The sequence below is a fragment of the Lithobates pipiens genome, unplaced genomic scaffold (genome assembly GCF_037356315.1).
Source record: "Lithobates pipiens isolate NorthernLeopardFrog02 unplaced genomic scaffold, aLitPip1_a1.2 Scaffold_23, whole genome shotgun sequence".
NCBI classification, from domain to species: Eukaryota; Metazoa; Chordata; class Amphibia; order Anura; family Ranidae; genus Lithobates; species Lithobates pipiens.
The window spans coordinates 216,764,910-216,783,122 of NW_027507785.1; the positions used below are offsets into that span (position 1 = coordinate 216,764,910).

The 18,213-nt window shown below is 42.9% G+C and overlaps 1 protein-coding gene across 1 annotated transcript in view; it reads left to right on the top strand.

Moving 5' to 3' along the window:
* Positions 1-18,213, top strand: part of LOC143928158 (putative ferric-chelate reductase 1) — a 69,146-nt gene that overhangs the window by 25,571 nt on the left and 25,362 nt on the right. Inside the window, exons 4-6 of the mRNA XM_077452851.1 lie at positions 3,920-4,014; positions 10,463-10,604; positions 13,668-13,850. Of these exons, the coding sequence (XP_077308977.1) occupies positions 3,920-4,014; positions 10,463-10,604; positions 13,668-13,850 (420 nt within the window). The remainder of the gene's footprint in view (positions 1-3,919; positions 4,015-10,462; positions 10,605-13,667; positions 13,851-18,213) is intronic.

An 18,213-nucleotide genomic window follows, 5' to 3' on the forward strand; every position in this document is an offset into this window, starting at 1 on the left:
TTCAACAGTGGTCATGGGAGCCATGTCTTTAGCCAGGTGAAATGTGATTTGCTTCTGTTATTTCTTTGCGTCTGAGAGAGTTTGTCGAGAACGGTGTTGCATTAAATAATGTTCCTTTGATTGACGTTTGTTTCGTATGCTTGCACTCCTTGCAGGTACTTTGTGATTGAGCACTGGCAGTATTCTTTTTCCCTACCGTCTCATATTCTTGTATGTGATTACGTTTCAGGTGATTAAACAGATTGGTGGTGTTACCCTTTGGTGCACGAACAACGGCTAAACATTGCTTGCAGTAGATGGTTTGCTGAGTATCATCATCTGGTTTGAATCCGAAATAAGCCCACACTTGGGAATAAGCTCCTCTTTTTGGAACAAAAACTTCTGGGTTTTTAATTTTATCAGACTCACTTGCGCATTGCTCTAACTCTGAGTCTGTGCCTGCGGCAGCTTCTGCACTGTCTGCATTGTCTGCACCGGCCTCTGCCTCACTCATTTTTCTACGGCCAGGCACTGCAGGCGCCAGGCAGGCATCTCCAGTGATTGTGCCGATACAGAAGACCCCCCCTGGGCTAAAGAGACCTGTGTATATTCTCCAAATTGCTAAGGTGTTGTTGCAGCTCTCTCTCTCTTTCTGTTATATTCAACTGGGTGTGATGTGGTGGACGGAAGCAGACAGATCTGTTGACAAGGTTCTTGTTGTATGTACCTAGAGAAAACAAATTGAGAGCGCACACTGTCATTTGCCATAGGTTGAAAACACTGTCTTAAGTTGCAGCTAGCTATATGCGCATTGCACATGCATGCACTATTGCACTCAGCACTGACATTTAAAAGACAACAAACAGTTTTTTTTTTGTTTTTTTTTAAGTCACACAACCTGGTGCTGTCATGGCTGGGCCCCAAACCGCTTGCAGATGACAGTCGGACAGGCTAGGCTATTAAAGAGGGGCATGTGAGGAGTGGACTTAAAATACTGGCAACAACCACTGTCCCTTAATATATTATGAATATTACCACAGTCAGTCAGCTACCCCCCCAGAGGCCCAGACTGAGACTCTCTGGGTCGCACTAGCTGACTACTGTGGTAATATTCATAAATAGGGGGATATCTGGGGGTAGCTAAGGGGGTAATATGGGGGTAACTAAGCTGACTCAGTCACTGTGGTAATATTCATAATATGGGGGTAGGTGACTCAGTCAGACTGTCACTGTGGTAATATACATAATATGGGGTAGCATAGCGACTCAGAATGTCACTGTTACTGTGTGTGTGCTGTGGTAATATTCATAATATGGGTAGCGTAGCTGACTCAGAATGTCACTGTGACAGTAAGTGTAACTGTGCTTGCTGCTGTGCTGTGGTAATAATAATCATAATAAGGGGCAGTGGTCCGCTCCTCACTCGGCTTAATCACTCACACACAGGCTCACACAATATACATGAATATACAATATACATGTGGTGGAAGGAGGAATCGACACTCACGTGTTGGAATTGGAAATCAGATCCACGGCGTGCACACACTGTTGTGCTGTGTTCATTTCCCGGCCACAGTGAGGGTACCGCCCACGCCCAGGCATCACGACTTCCAGTTCCACTCCAGCGGTGTGTGTGTGTGTGTGTGTGTGTGTGAACTGCTCCGCATCGCGCTCTCCAATGACTGACATCAGTTCCGGTTGCTGACGTCAGTGTTACACGCCGCCGCTTACGCAGAACTGGCGGGGAATATCGAAATCGCGGGTCATCCAGCCTGGAGATCGCGAGGGGGTGAATCGAGATCACAATCTTATTACGATTAATCGCGCAGCTCTACTTGAAACTCTTACAAAAGTGTTTGCGTTCCTAGTGTTTTCATGTATTTTTTGCATATGGGCCCTGGTGGCCAACCTGTGATCCCTTGGCAGCTTTTGTGCAGTCCTCAGGACTACCTAAGGTAACTGAAGACACTTAAGCTGCGTACACACGATCGGATTTTACTACGGGAATTGTATGATTACAGGCTGTTGGCGGAAAACCTGACCGTTTATACGCTCAATCTGACAATTGTCGGATTTTCTGCAAACAAATGTTGGATGGCAGGTTTTAAATTTTTTCCTGCGGACAAATGTCTGTTGTCGGATTTTCTGAGCGTGTATACAAAAGCTCAAAGTACAAACATGCATGCTCAGAAGCAAGGACGAGCTGGAGGCAGTCGATCCTGTAAACTAGCGTTCATAATGGAGAATCAACATTCGTAATGTGGCAAATTATGTATGAAATCTCAAAATGCAGCGCACATTCTCTTCTTTAATGGGATAATAATCAAGCTGCTTTGCTGGTGATATTGATGAGTTATGGCAAACGAATTTTCAAATGTGTTTTTTTTGTTTTGTTTTTTTGATAGCAAGAATAATATTATTATGCTTGATTTTTTTTATTATTTTTTTTTGTGCAAGTTACAACAACACCATTATTAACAATTGTATTTATTACATTGTAATACAATTGCATTGTATTTTTTTTTTTAAATGTAACCGCCTACTCCCAAACTGTCATTTTGAAGTAAAACACATAGCCAAGTATTATTCTTTTTATTGTGCATTGAAAAAAGCATGTCTAATTTTATTTTTCTATCTGCCAATAGAACTGAACCAAAAATTGAATTCTATGCATCCAAAAATCTCGAAAATATACCAAATCATTTATTCAACCAAAAAATAAAATAAAAACCTCATGCATATGTCCTGCTCCTTAATATAGGGGGTCAACAATGCAAAGAGTTGGTGAAAGCAGGGGTCTGACATCTGGAGATAATTCCGAAAATCACCCGGATTGTTCTCCTGGAGCTCCCGCAGCAAAGGCATATGACATAATTGGTGCCTGTGAATAAAGCAACCAATTTTTGGTTCAAGAAATCCTCCTCCTTCTGTTCCTGGACTTGGGTCAAAGCAATAACTCCAAGGCCAATAATAAATAACATGTTCTCTCCTCCGATTCCGCAACATGGCTGGTTGACGAACGGCTGTTCAGAAATGAACTGAAAAGTATGAAATGAAAAAAGCGATCAAACTTCTACTAACACGAAATTGGCAGAAGGAGCCCAAAGGGTGTCGCTAAAGAGCTGAAAAAACATAGTACGTCACTACGTTCGTGTTTGTTGGCTGACAGTTCCTTGCCGTTTGTATGCAAGACAAGTTCCTAGTCAACGCCCTTCGGACAAAAGTCTGAGGTTTTGTCTGCGAAAAATATGATTGCGTGTACGAGGCTTTAGTGTTTCCTATCTTAGTCCTCTAAATTATGCTTGTGGGGACCCTGGAGCTAGGACAAGGCTATAATTTGACCTACATTTACTGTCAATCAACAAGAAGAGGCAATGCTCAGGTTTCCTGCCAGTAGTGTGGTGGTTGGATAAGGGTCTCCACCTTTTTCTATGAGGCATGTGGCGTGACAGAGAGATGTCTTCTCTGACACTCTGCAGCTGGGTAGTGCACAGCAGACAGAACTTCCTTCAATGTTGTTGCAGTCTCTTGGTGGTTTAGGAGATAGATGAGGTGTACATACGGAGTTCACACTTTTACCCAGCCAGACTTTTCCCATATTGGGTGCCGCAGCCTGGTCACCGATTGGAAGCTGAGGCTCCAAGACAACCGTGGCCTGAAGGAGATTTTGGTTTGGAGTGTCTGGTGAAGTGGAATAAATTAAACTTTTGATAACTGATGAGCAGCAACTTTACTTTCTCTGTTTTGTGGCAGGAGAAAATGTTCCTTGAACTAGCTGTGGAAAATAATTAGTGTTGTGCTGACTGTGGAAAGTAAATATTTGCTGGAAAAACTGTCATTGGCGCATTTGTGTGTGTGTGTGTGTATGAGAGCTGTCAACAGGTAGGGTCATCCATTAGTAAGCTGTAACCTCTGCATACCTTATTTTCTTCCTTTTTAGGATTCTGCAGTAAGTCATGTAAACAAGAGGAAGAAGTCTATGGTGGAAGTGTATTGGATTGCCCCCAGCAATGCTCCACAGAATGTCCAGTTCCTGTATGTGAACATATTGCTTTAAATCCATATTGGGTATTGGTACAGGTTTAAACATCAGGAGTTACAAACTTTCACACAAGCACACACAATGGGGGACATTTACAAAAAGTGGTACACACAGAATGTGGTGTAGTTGTGCATAGTAGCCAATCGGCTTCTAACTTGAGCTTGTTCAAGTTAAGCTATGACAGGTAAAACCTGGAAGCTGATTGGTTACTATTCACAATTGCACCACAGCGTTTGACTCGGTTCCCTACACATGGCTAATGTGTAAGATAAAGTCTGCAGGCTTGGAGAGATCAATTTGTAAATGGATAGAAAACTGGCGAAAAGACCGTATTCAGAGAGTAGTGGTTAATGATCCTTACTCTGAATGGTCTAAGGTTATCAGTGGTGTACCCATGGTTCAGTGTTGGGACCCTTAATTTTTAATATCTTTATAAATGATATAGAGTCTGGGATTAAAAGTACCCATTCAGTCTTTGCAGTTGACACCAAGCTATGCAGTGGAATAACGTCCTTACAGGATGTCTCTGATTTACAAGCCGATCTCAATGCACTGTCTAATTGGGCAACTATGTGGCAAACAAGGTTTAATGTTGATAAATGTAAAGTTTCGCACTTTGGGGGCTCAGAATATGCATGCATCATACATACTAGGGGGAGTACAACTAGGGGAATCAATGGTGAAGAAGGCTCTAAAGGCTTTGGTAGATCATAAGCTTAATAATTGCATGCAATGCCAAGCTGTGGTTTCCAAAGTGAACAAAGTCCTTTCTTGTTTTAACCACTTTCAGACCGGACCATTTTGCTGGTAAATGACCAGAGGTCTTTTTACAATTTGGCACTGCGCTGCTTTAACTGGTAATTGCGCGGTCATGCAATGTTGTACCCAAACAAAATTTGCGTCCTTTTCTTCCCACAAATAGAGCTTTCTTTTGATGGTATTTGATTGCCTCTGCGATTTTTATTTTTTGCGATATAAACTTAAAAAGACCGCAAATTTTGAAAAAAAAATGATATTTTCTACTTTTTGTTATTAGAAAAATCCAATAAACTCAATTTTAGTCATACATTTAGGCCAAAATGTATTCAGCCACATGTCTTTGGTAAAAAAAAAGTCAATAATTGTATATTTATTGGTTTGCGCAAAAGTTGTCACATCTACAAACTAAGGTACGTTTTCTGGAATTTACGCAGCTTTTAGTTTACGACTGCCTATCTCATTTCTTGAGGTGCTAAAATGGCAGGGCAGCACAAAACCCCCCCAAATGACCCCATTTTGGAAAGTAGACACCCTAAGGAAATTGATAAGTGGCATGTTGAGCCCATTGAATATTTTATTTTTTTGCCTCAAGCGATTGAATAATGTCACTAAATGATATATTGCTCACACATGCTATGGGCATATGTGAAATGACACCCCAAAATAAATTCTGCTGCTTCTCCTGAGTACGGGGATACCACATATGTATTACAGTTTTGAAGGCCATAAAATGCCAAGATGGCACAAAACCCCCACAAATGACCCCATTTTAGAAAGTAGACACCCCAAGCTATTTGCTGAGAGGCATGTTGAGTCCATGGAATATTTTATATTTTGCCACAAGTTGCGGGAACATTACAAACTCTTTTTTTTTTTTTTTTACAAAGTTGTCACTAAATGATATATTGCTCATGCATGCCATGGGCATATGTGAAATGACACCCCAAAATAAATTCTGCTGCTTCTCCTGAGTACGGGGATACCACATATGTGGGACTTTTTGGGAGCCTAGCCGCGTACGGGGCCCCGAAAACCAAGCACTGCCTTCAGGATTTCTAAGGGCGTTACAGTTTTGAAAGCCATAAAATGCCAAGATGGCACAAACCCCCCCCCAAATGACCCCATTTTGGAAAGTAGACACCCCTAAATTTAGGGGTACACTAGTGAGACTAGGTAATAAATGGCGGGTGCCCTGAAACTATAAAAAAAATAACTAACCAACCAGCGTCACCTGTAACAGTTATATGGTGATCACTGGTGAAAGGGTTAACTAGGGGGCAATCAGGGGGCTTTATGCGGTAGTATATGGGGGTCCCTGGCGCTATAAAAAGCTGCGGCGAACCTAAATACCTACCTGCCTAACTAGCGTCACCTGTGACACTAATACAGCGATCAGAAAAACGATCGCTTATTAGGCTGGGTTCACACTGGAGCGATGTGGGAACGCCACGAATGCGCGGCGGGTTCCCGCATCACATGCCTCCCAGCGGCAGTTCACACTGCCCTATGCGAACTGCTGGGAGTGTCAGTGAAATGTTAATGACACCCCCAGATCAGTTCGCATATCGCAGTGCGATCTGCAAACTCTGATCGCATGGTGTGAACACCCATGCGATCCGATTCTGCTGCGGAACAAAAAAAGGGTCCCGTGCGAGTTTGCGGCGGGTGCGACACGAATTCAGCCATACTATCTGTATGGCTGAACTCGAATCGCACAGAGATCGGATGTGATTTGCACTGCAGTGCGGTGCGAATCACATCCGTTCTCATAAACCGCTGCAATGTGAACCCAGCCTTAGTGACACTGGCGACGGGGGGTGATCACGGGGTTAAACCTTTATTGGGGGGGTTAGGGGGGTACCTTAGAACTAAAGGGGGCTAACCCTAACTGCCCTAACAGTTATTACAGTCACAAATGACACCCGCCGGGTGATCAGGGGGTTAAACCTTTATTAGGTAATAAATGGCGGGTGCCCTGAAACTATAAAAAAAATAACTAACCAACCAACGTCACCTGTAACAGTTATATGGTGATCACTGGTGAAAGGGTTAACTAGGGGGAAATCGGGGGGCTTTATGCGGTAGTATATGGGGGTCCCTGGCGCTATAAAAAGCTGCGGCGAACCTAAATACCTACCTGCCTAACTAGCGTCACCTGTGACACTAATACAGCGATCAGAAAAATTATCGCTTATTAGGCTGGGTTCACACTGGAGCGATGCGGGAACGCCACGAATCGAACGCCATGCGATCCGATTCTGCTGCGGGCCAAAAAAAGGGTCCCGTGCGAATTTGCGGCGGGTGCGACACGAATTCAGCCATACTATCTGTATGGCTGAACTCGAATCGCACAGAGATCGGATGTGATTTGCACTGCAGTGCGGTGCGAATCACATTCGTTCTCATAAACCGCTGCAATGTGAACCCAGCCTTAGTGACACTGGCGACGGGGGGTGATTACGGGGTTAAACCTTTATTGGGGGGGTTAGGGGGGCACATTAGAACTAAAGGGGGCTAACCCTAACTGCCCTAACAGTTATTAGTCACAAATGACACCAATGCAAAAAAAAAAAAAAAAAAAAAAAAAAAGCAATTGGTGTCACTGTGACTGGGGGGGCAGGGGTAATTGGGGGGTGATCGGGGGGTAAAGGGGGGGGTGTGAGTGTGCCTGGCATGTTCTACTGTGTAGTGTAGTGCTTGTGCAACTCACCGATGCTCTCTCCTCGGTGCCAGAACGAAAAATACCGACACGGAGGAGAGAATACATCACTTCCTCTCCTGTGTTTACATTACAGGAGAGGAAGTGATGTCACCGGACATTTTCATTCGTCGGGAGCGATCGCGAGGGGGTGGCCATGAATGAATGGCCGTCCCCTCGTCCGGGATCGCTCCCGAACGAATACCGACCGCCGCAGGCACCGGGCGGGGGCCCGATCGGGCCCCCGACCCGCGGGCAGGCAAGGACGTACATGTAAGCCCTTATGCCTGCCCGTGCCATTCTGTCGACGTACATCGTCGTGCGGCGGTCGGCAAGTGGTTAAGAGAGGTATGAACTCCAGAGAGTGATAGATCATTTTTGCCCCTCTACAAATAATTAGTTAGACCTCATCTGGAATAATGCAGTTCAGTTTTTCGGCACAAGTTCTCAAAAAGGATATGGGCAACCAAACTGATAAGAGGCATGGACGAGCTCAGCTATGAGGAAAGATTAGAGGAACTGAATTTATTCTCCCTTGAGAAGAGGAGATTAAGGGGGGGATATGATCAACCTGTACAAATACATAAGTGGTCCATCTAGTCATCAGAGGACAAGGGGGCACTCTTTACGTCAGAAGGAAAAGAGATTTTAGCTCCAAATACGGAAGGGTGAGCTGTGAAAATGTGGAATAGACTACCTCAGGAGCTGGAGCTGGTTCTAGTCAGCTCAGTAGCTTGCTTTAAAAAAGGCCTGGATTCTTTCCTAAATGTATATAATAATATACTGTATTGGTATATAACAAGTGCTGGCGTATAACACGCGCACCAAGTTTAGGAGGGTATTTTAAAGAAAAAAAACTTTTAGGAGGGAAGTTTAAGGAAAAAAAACGTACATTTAAATGCTCATCAATGCAGCCTTATCCGTGTCCATTGCAGCCTTGTCAGTCATTTGCAGCCTTGCATGTCATTTGCAGCCTTACATTGCAGCCTTGCATGTCATTTGCAGCCTTCCATTGCAGCCTTGCATGTCATTTGCAGCTTTGTCAGTTTCTTTTGCAGGCTTTCCGTTTAAAAATGGCGCCGCCGAGATACAGAGCGGATGTCCTGTGTATCTCGGCGGGCGCTCGGTAGCTCTCGGCTATTTTCAGCCGCACTTGGTGGCTTCCGAAAGCTGCAGAGAACGGCCGAAAATAGCCGAAAGCTGCCGAGACCGGCAGAAAAGGCAGAAGAGCTGACAGTCGGCGGGGATCAGCATATAACACGCACCCACGATTTTCCCCTGATTTTAAGAGGGAAAAAGTGCGTGTTATACGCTGATAAATACGGTTATTTTTATAGGTAAAATTGATCCAGGTAATATCCGATTGCCTCTTGGGGGAACAGGAAATAATTTTTTCCCCTACTGGAGAAAACTTTGCTGGGGTTTTTTAATTTTAATTTTTTTTTTTTTTGCCTTCCTCTGGATCAACTGTAGGTATAGGATTGTGTATATGGGATTGTATAATTTTTATTTTCAATATATTCTATTTTTTTTTTTTTTTTTTTATTGGTTGAACTAGATAGACTTTGTCTTTTTTCAACCTGACTATGTAACCAGATTCTGTGTGCACCAGTTTTCTTAACCCTCCCTCAATATCCTTGAGCTTTTTAGCAATTACAGACCTGCAATAACAGCGTGTTGGTATTACAGAATGGATTTACACATACAGATTCTTTTTTAGCATTGTGCAACATAATGTAACATAAAAAAATGTGGGGAGGTTTCCAGCTTACAAAGATTGACTGACTGTAATACTTAACTATGTGAAAGAACTGGAAAACCATCTATGTGGTATCTTTGTACTTGTAAAACTTTATGGATAATCTTTAGGTGTAATGCAATTCATTAAATGTACAAGGTGGTATCCAAAATTTTCGAGACTAGTTTTGTAACACACCAACAGTCACAGGGAGCGCCAGCCTTCATAAGTCAGTGTGCCATTGGGTGCTGTTCTGACCATGTGCGTTACCACATCTGCTATTTTATCATGGACAGCAAGTTAGAACAAACGTTGTTTCTCGCCGGAAGCAACATGATTTCACTTCCGCACCCACCCTACTCACCAGATTTGGCTCTTGCGGACTTTACCCTCTTCCTGAAGATGAAGATCCAACTCAAAGGTTGCCGTTTTGACACCATTTGCGAGGTTCAGCACGAATCGCAGATGGTGCTTGAGCCGCTTCAAAAAGACTTCGTATTGCTGTGCAAAGGGAATATTTTGAAGGTGATGGTGTGTAAACGTAGGTAAATAATTACTTGTAAACAGAGCTAGTCTCAAAACTTTTTGATACCGCCTTGTATCATTAGACATGCGCATTTTCCATTTGTCATTCTGTCCCCCTTTTCTTCCTAATTTAAATCTATGTATGGAAAAAGTATATGTATCCAATATCCTACCACATTAAAGCCCCCTATTCCCCCATTCCTTTAAAAAAAAAAATTATTTTGGTTCAAAACTGGACAAATCTCCAAAATCGGAAAATGTTAAACTCTTATTGGTGGGTGTTGTGGTCCTAACGAGATTAAAGAGTATCTAGAATCAAAACCTTTTTTTGTGTTTGTTTTGGATAGTGGTAAAGGTCCAATTCCCTTGTAAGATTTTTATTGTCACTGGGGAAATCCACTCCATTTGTCCTGGCGACCATTATCACCTGACTGAAAGTAAGGGAAAATCCAGAGTTTAAATTTTCACAAGAACAGAACAAAGGACAAAAATATTTTGATGAGTAGATTTATTTCATAGGACATTTCCCTCATTTTAAAGGTTTATATGAAATCGTCTATAATTCTGTCACATTTTTTCAAGGACAGTGCTTGACAGCTGGTTGCTAGACTAAAATAGAATTGTATACAACTCTTCACTATATTTTAGGATGAAAGGTGAATATTTTGATGTATTGCACATACCGAACCTATAATTGTTTATTTTTTTTTCTGCTTTTTAGAGTCACTGTTGTTGCAAAATACTCAATTTACTGGGTGAAAATTCCAGGACCAATTGTTTCTCAAACTACTCCTCCACCTGTCATACAGATTTCAACTACTGCTGCATTACCAATACCAACCAAGTCGGCTCTAACACAGCGGGTACAATGTGATGTCTTCTATAACTGATTAACTGGCTCAAGCTGCATTTGAATTATATTTATAAGTAGTAGTCTTGTACCACATTAGCAATGAATTTAAAGTGGTTGTACAGGTAAAAGATTTTTACCTTAATGCATTCTCTGCATTAACCTTAGAAACCCCTTTCACTGGCAGCCCCTCTCCTTTATCTAGCGATAACAAACTGTATAGGTGTTTATTGAAATCGATGCCTCTAAATACCTTTTTCCAGATATCTTCTGGCCGGTCACGTGACTCTTGGCAGCTCTACAGCTCCAATCCAGTACTACAGCAGGAGGGGCCAAGATCTCCCTCTGACGTCTGCCGGTAAGTCACATGGCCGCTCTGCCCCTCTTATTGTAGCCCTGGATTGGAGTAGGAGTCACGTGACCTGCCTGAGCATATCTGAAGAAGGTATTTAGAGTCATCAATTTCAAGAAAGGCTTACGCTATAAGTTATAGCTGGATAAAGGAGTGTGACAGGCAGTGACACTTCTTAAAGTTGTATGTACTACTAATAGCAACAGGAGGGGGGACTGAGTCAGCTCACAAAGACACAATGAGCTGACAGGCAGGGAGGGAGGGGTGAGGGGGAGATGAGAGCTGCGCATGACAGAAGTGCGTAAACTGACCACGGTAATCAGGGCTTAGCAGCCATAATTAATGTGCCAGGTTTTTTACAGCTTAGAAAGGGGCAGGTTAGACAGCACAAACGCTATAAAGGAACAGGAGCGCCCTTTTTTTTTTTTTTTTTTTTTTTGGGTGGGGGGGGGGTTACAAACACACTTTTTTTAAGTTAAACATTTGTAAAAGATTCTCCTCCCAGCCCTCCCTTTAAACACTTCTCTGAGCCCAATCTCGATCCAGTGCTGTGCTCATTTGCAGCAGCTCTTCTCCCCTCTCTCTGCTCACAGGAGAGCAGCAGTGGGATCCATTGGCTCCTGTTGCTGTCAGTTAAAGCCTGTGAGGAGGGGGCGGGACTGAGCCGGGGCTATGTGTGCATGTCTATAGAAACCCAAAGCTCGGCTTGGGATTGAGCTTGCAGGAGTTCCCCATGGCAAGTGGCTTTCTAGAAGCTATATTGTCAGCACTGTAATAATAATAAAAGGCTGCTTCTGTGCTCTCTCTGTATTGCATATTTTGGGAATCATTTGTCATGTATTAAATGGGTAAAAAAAATAACTGTTTAAAATAAAATTAACCCAAACCTATTCGTTTTAACTGCTCCTTGTTCAATCCTAGAATAAAATTGAGTGGTTTGAGGTTTTTAAAACCTTAAACTTCCAGTATCCTGTAATATTTGAATCAAAGTTGCATACAGTGAGGACAGAAAGTATTCAGACCCCCTTAAATTTTTCACTTTTTTTTTTTTTTATATTGCAGTCATTTGCTAAAATCATTTAAGTTAATTTTTTTTCCTCATTTAATGTACACACAGCACTCCATATTGACATAAAAACACAGAATTGTTGACATTTTTGTGGATTTATTAAAGGAGAAAAACTGAAATATCACATGGTACTAAGTATTCAGACTCTTTGCTCGGTATTTAGTAGAAGCACCCTTTTGATCTAATACAGCCATGAGTCTATTAGGGAAACATGCAATAAGTTTTTCACACCTGGATTTGGGGATCCTCTGCCATTCCTCCTTGCAGATCCTCTCCAGTTCTGTAAGGTTGGATGGTAAACATTGGTGGACAGCCATTTTTAGGTCTCTCGCAAGATGCTCAATTGGGTTTAAGTCAGGGCTCTGGCTGGGCCATTGACGGAGTTGTTGTGAAATCACTCCTTCATTATTTTAACTGTGTGCTTAGGGCCATTGTCTTGTTGGAAGGTAAATCTTCAGCCCAGTCTGAGGTCTTGAGTACTCTGGAGAAGGTTTTCATCCAGGATATCCCTGTACTTGGCCGCATTCATCTTTCCCTTGATTGTAACCAGCCCTCCTGTCCCTGCAGCTGAAAAACACCCCCACAGCATGATGCTGCCACCACCATGCTTCACTGTTGGGACTGTATTGGACAGGTGATGAGCAGTGCCTGGTTTTCTCCACACATACTGCTTAGAATTAAGGCCAAAAAGTTATATGTTGGTCTTATCAGATCAGAGAATCTTATTTCTCACCATCTTGGAGTCCTTCAGGTGTTTTTTTTTTTTTTTTTTTAGCAAACTCCATGCGGGCTTTCGTGGGTCTTGCACTGAGGAGAGGCTTCCGTCGAGCCACTCTGCCATAAAGCCCTGACTGGTGGAGGGCTGCAGTGATGGTTGACTTTCTACAACTCTCTCCCATCTCCCGACTGCATCTCTGGAGCTCAACCACAGTGATCTTTGGGTTCTTCTTTACCTCTCTCACCATGGCTCTTCTCCCCTGATAGCTCAGTTTGGCCAGACGGCCAGCTCTAGGAATGGTTCTGGTCATCCCAAACGTCTTCTATTTAGGGATTATGGAGGCCACTGTGCTCTTGGGAACCTTAAGTGCAGCGGAAATTTTTTTTTGTAACCTTGGCCAGATCTGTGCCTTGCCACAATTCTGTCTCTGAGCTCTTCAGGCAGTTCCTTTTGACCTCATGATTCTCATTTGCTCTGACATGCACTGCGAGCTATAAGGTCTTCTATAGACAAGTGTGTGGCTTTCCTAATCAAGTCCAATCAGTATAATTAAACACAGCTGGACTCAAATGAAGGTGTAGAACCATCTCAAGGATAATCAGAAGAAATGGACAGCATTAAGAGTTAAATATGAGTGTCACAGCAAAGGGTCTGAATACTTAGGACCATGTGATATTTCAGTTTTTCTTTTTTAATAAATCTGCAAAAATGTCAAGAATTGTGTGTTTTTCTGTCAATATGGGGTGCTGTGTGTACATTAATGGGGGAAAAAAATGAACTTAAATGATTTTAGCAAATTGCTGCAATATAACAAAGAATGAAAAATTTAAGGGGGTCTGAATACTTTCCATCCCCACTGTATATTCGTTCTAACAGCATATTCAAGATTATGTAATTTAAAATGATTGACTAACGTGATGTGATTCATATTTTTTAGTTCAGCGCATCTGGATGTGGCCGCAGTAAATTCTGCGTAAGGAATCCAACTTCTTGTGACCCTGAGCGGGATGTAGAGTGCTTTTTCTTGTCCTTCCAGAAGAAAGCCAACTCCATGCAGGTTGAATTGAGCGGACCAGGGAAAGGTTATGTGTCGTTTGCCTTGTCACATGATCAGTGGATGGTTAGTACTAAGCCTATAAGCAGGTTCATTCACCAGTAACCTGGCACAGATTGTAACCCCTTCATACTAGGTCACTTTCAGCTTGTGTCTGCAGAGCTGGGAACATAAAGGGAGTTCCAAAACTTTGTTTAGGTTCCAGCTTCTTCAGTTTCACTCTTGATTTTCACTTTGTTTTCAATAATTGTTGTTGATTGTTGACGTTGGGCATCACCAAAATGCTTTTTTGTGGAACATTTTCATGTCTGAGATGGAACCTCATAACCAGGCAATTTGAGCAATTTTTTTTGGCCAACTGCACTACCTTAAAAGTTTGCCATTTGGTGGACCAATTTATTCAAGTCTATTAAGAAAGCTGCTTGTGTGCATTTTTCAAAACATCATTCAGTTCCTGATGGGGATAGAGTACGTGTGGGAGAGGATAGACTTCTCCCTTTGGCGGACCTGCCCCATTACCCTCTGCATTTCTTCTACCAGTGCTTGCCCCTGGCAAGTAATGAGAGCTGGGGACAGGCGCTTGCTATGAAAGCAATAGTCAGAAGCCTGTTGGTTTTCTAGGCGAGAGGGGAGGATAAATGAGGGTTAACTGTATATGCTGCAATAGTTCAAATTGTAATATGTTTTGGCTGTAAAATGAGTGAGACCCATAAGAACAAGATCATTTCCACAAGAGTTTTAATAAAATGGATTAGCACCTGAAAAGCTAGCACTTGATGGAGTTTTGGGCAAATGGAAAAACCTTCTGTTCTAGTATGATGATACAAAATTGGATTTGTGGCCTGTTTAATAGATTTGAAGTTACCTCAGATGGCTTTTTCAGATTAACTATTGACCTACACTTTCACACTTTTCCTAGCCCCCTTAGGCTGCTTTCACACTGATCGGCTTTTCTGTCCCTTTTTTGCATTAAAAAAAAGCAGAAGAAAAACACATTACCATTAAATCCTATGGAACTCCTCACACTAGTCAGTTGTAGGTTTGTTCCTTTTTCAAAGTCCTGCAAGCTGCATTTATGGTGCAAGTTTGGTGCTGTAAAAAATAAAATAAATAAAAAAATGCTCCAAAAACACACTTCCCCATTGAAACGAGTGGAAAACGCATCAAAAACACACCTGCAGTTGAGTTTTTGGTACGTTTTGAGCCACGTCCTTTTTTCACAGATGCAAAACGTACGTAAAAACGTCAAAAACTCCAATGCGTTTTTGCAACAGTGCTGTGTGAAGGCAGCCCAATGGAAATTTTACCCTGGCTATTCACCCTAAATAGCTAGTCAGATTTAGGGTAAACTCTTAATTATTCTGATAATAAATAATAAACAGTCCTTATTTAAATTCATGCCTGTGTTGGTTACCTCTGGGTACTCCAGTTTTCTCCGACGCTCCAAAGACATGCTGGTAGGTTAATTGGCTCCTGGATAAATTGGCCCTAGTATGTGTATGTACAAATGTGAGTTGGATACCTGAGATTGTAAGCGTCTTGAGAGCAGGAACTGATGTGAATGTGCAATATACTGTATATGTAAAGCGCTGCGTAAATTGATGGCACTATAGAAGTACCTATAATAAATAAAAATATTATGAGCCGTTAAACAGGTATTCCCAATAACTGTAATCTCTTGTTTTGCATTGTTCATATTTGTAAATCTAAGTCTTGTCAGGGCAGATATTTTCCCAAATTGGTGTCTTGGGAAAGGAAAGTTAAGGTCCACAACTGAGCTATTTTTAGACTGCACTTAGTCTACTTTTAAGAGGCACAATTGTTTATCCCATCAATTACGCTAAACACCAGGAAAATCTCCTACAGCTTTCCTATGTAATGAAGTAGCTGAAAACATGGATTCATTTATATTGGTGGCAACACTCGCTTGCTTTCTCTATTCACAACCACAGGAGGTTGGTATTTCAGGGATGTAGCTGGTTGGAAAACTTCCTCTAATAAAGTAGAAATTGACCCAGAACTACTCCCCAAGTTGACTGACGCCTTGAGACACCATTTCATTGACAATGCTTCCGAAGACCTCTCTCCCTTAACTATTTGGGAAGCCCATAAATGTGTTATGCGGGGGGAGTTCATTCGAGCAGGGGCGGCTCGTAAAAAGCTGGCCGCCCAACAGCTTCAAATGTTAACTGATAAAGTAGCGCTCCTGGAATCCCGACACAAGGCGACTTTGGATGCCTTACAGGTTCAGGAGCTGTTACAAACACGACAGGAGCTCAGGGATCTATTAGAGACGAAGAGCAAACGCACCCTCTTCTTAAAAAAGAGAATTTACTATGAAAAAGGCGACAAGGGGGGGAAACTGCTAGCCAGGGCTTTGAAAGACGCCTCCTTAGCTAACAACATCTTAACCATTAAGACAACAGACGGCACTTTGACAAACCGAACTGACAAAATAGCAGAGGGCTTTCACAAGTTCTACTCCCACCTCTATAGTGTTCCTTCCCAACATACCCCGGAAGGGCAACTGGGGGACAGGAGCCACATTATAAAAGACTACTTGGCTCAGAGTGGTATGCCAACACTTTCCCCAGAAGATGCAGAATCACTAGAACTCCCTATCTCATCCGAGGAGCTCTTGGCAGTGGTCAAGGGCCTTAAAACGGGAAAAATCCCCGGCCCAGATGGGCTTACGGCCCACTACTACAAAGTCTTTTTTTTTTTAGCCTTCTAGAAGACCCTCTTTTGAAGGTTTTTAATTTTCTCAATGAACCACGTAACCTACCAGACACTTTTTTGGCCGCACACATTACAGTACTCCCTAAACCTGGGAAAGACCCCACAGCATGCTCTAGCTATCGCCCTATTTCTCTTTTAAATTTAGACTTGAAAATTATGTCGAAGATAGTGGCGAATCGTCTGCGGACCTTTTTTACCACATTTGATAGGTGCTGAACAGGTGGGGTTCATGCCGGGGAGGGAATCCAGGGACAATGTGACTAAGGCCTTAAATTTAATACACCATTGTCGCACCGCTAGCGTCGAGGGCCTTCTCCTGTCTACGGATGCGGAGAAGGCCTTCGACAGGGTTGCTTGGGATTACTTATTCCAGACCTGTAGCCACATTGGCCTGAGACCTCACATGTTCTCCTGGATCTCCTCCCTTTATTGGAACCCTACCGCCCAACTCAAAATTAACGGTACCTTGTCGGAACCGGTACTTATTCACAATGGCACGAGACAAGGGTGTCCTTTGTTCCCTCTCCTATTTATTCTATCCCTAGAGCCCTTTATTCGTACCATCAATAACACCCCCTCCATTGAAGGCTTCCAGGTTGGCCCGAAGACCTACAAAGTAGCTACGTATGCAGATGATTTATTGTTTTTCCTGGTACAGCCCCACACCTCAATCCCCAATCTACTTAAGGCCTTTTCTATCTTCGGTTACATATCAAATCTTAAAATTAATTACACTAAATCCGAGGCGATGAACCTTTCGTTGCCCCCAGCTACACTTCATTTGGCCCAACAGAATAGCTCCTTCAAATGGGTTACAGATTCATTGACTTACTAGGGATTCAGCTCACCCCACAGCTCCCCGCCATTTACGCCAAAAATATTGTACCCTTGTTACGCCGGTTAGAAATAGATTTAACCAAGTGGTCCCTCAAACACTTTTCTTGGTTTGGCAGGGCAGCCGTCATTAAAATGGTGACACTACCCAGGGTATTGTATTTACTTCACACTTTGCCTGTTGAACTTCCAGCAAATTTTTTTAAACACCTACAATCTATTTTGCGGAAATTTCTATGGGCCGATAAGAAACCCCGTATTCGTATACGCACTCTAACGCGCCCTAAGACAGAGGGAGGACTGGGGTTCCCCGATTTTAAATTCTACTATTATGCAACGCATCTCGCACGCATTATCGACTGGCACTGTCACGCTAACAGAAAGGACTGGGTCTCCCTAGAGGAAAGTTTCTCGCTAACACCTCTTAAATTCTCGCCTTGGATACCTTGGAACAAATGTCCAGTGGGTTTTGCACAACACCCCCTAATCAGGGCCACTCTGAAAATTTTCCATAAACTTGCTGCCTCACACCGGATAGCGACAGTACCAGGCCCTATGTCCCCTATGACCCAAAACCCAGACTTCCCCCCCGGGCCTAGAGCCTGGTTCTTTCTTACTTGCGGATTCTTCTCCTATTCTCGCCTCCTTTATATTGGCAGGTCAGACGCGTTCGTACAGCGATTTACGGGACTACATCTCACTCCGAGCGCTATCCTTTTGGAGCTATAGACAAGCTTGCCACTACATACTGACGTCCACAAGGAAACAGACCATGTTGGGGGATCTCACCACCTTCGAATCCTTATGTCACAAGGGCGAACCAGTGGCGAGAACCACCTCCGTCTTATACGCATTC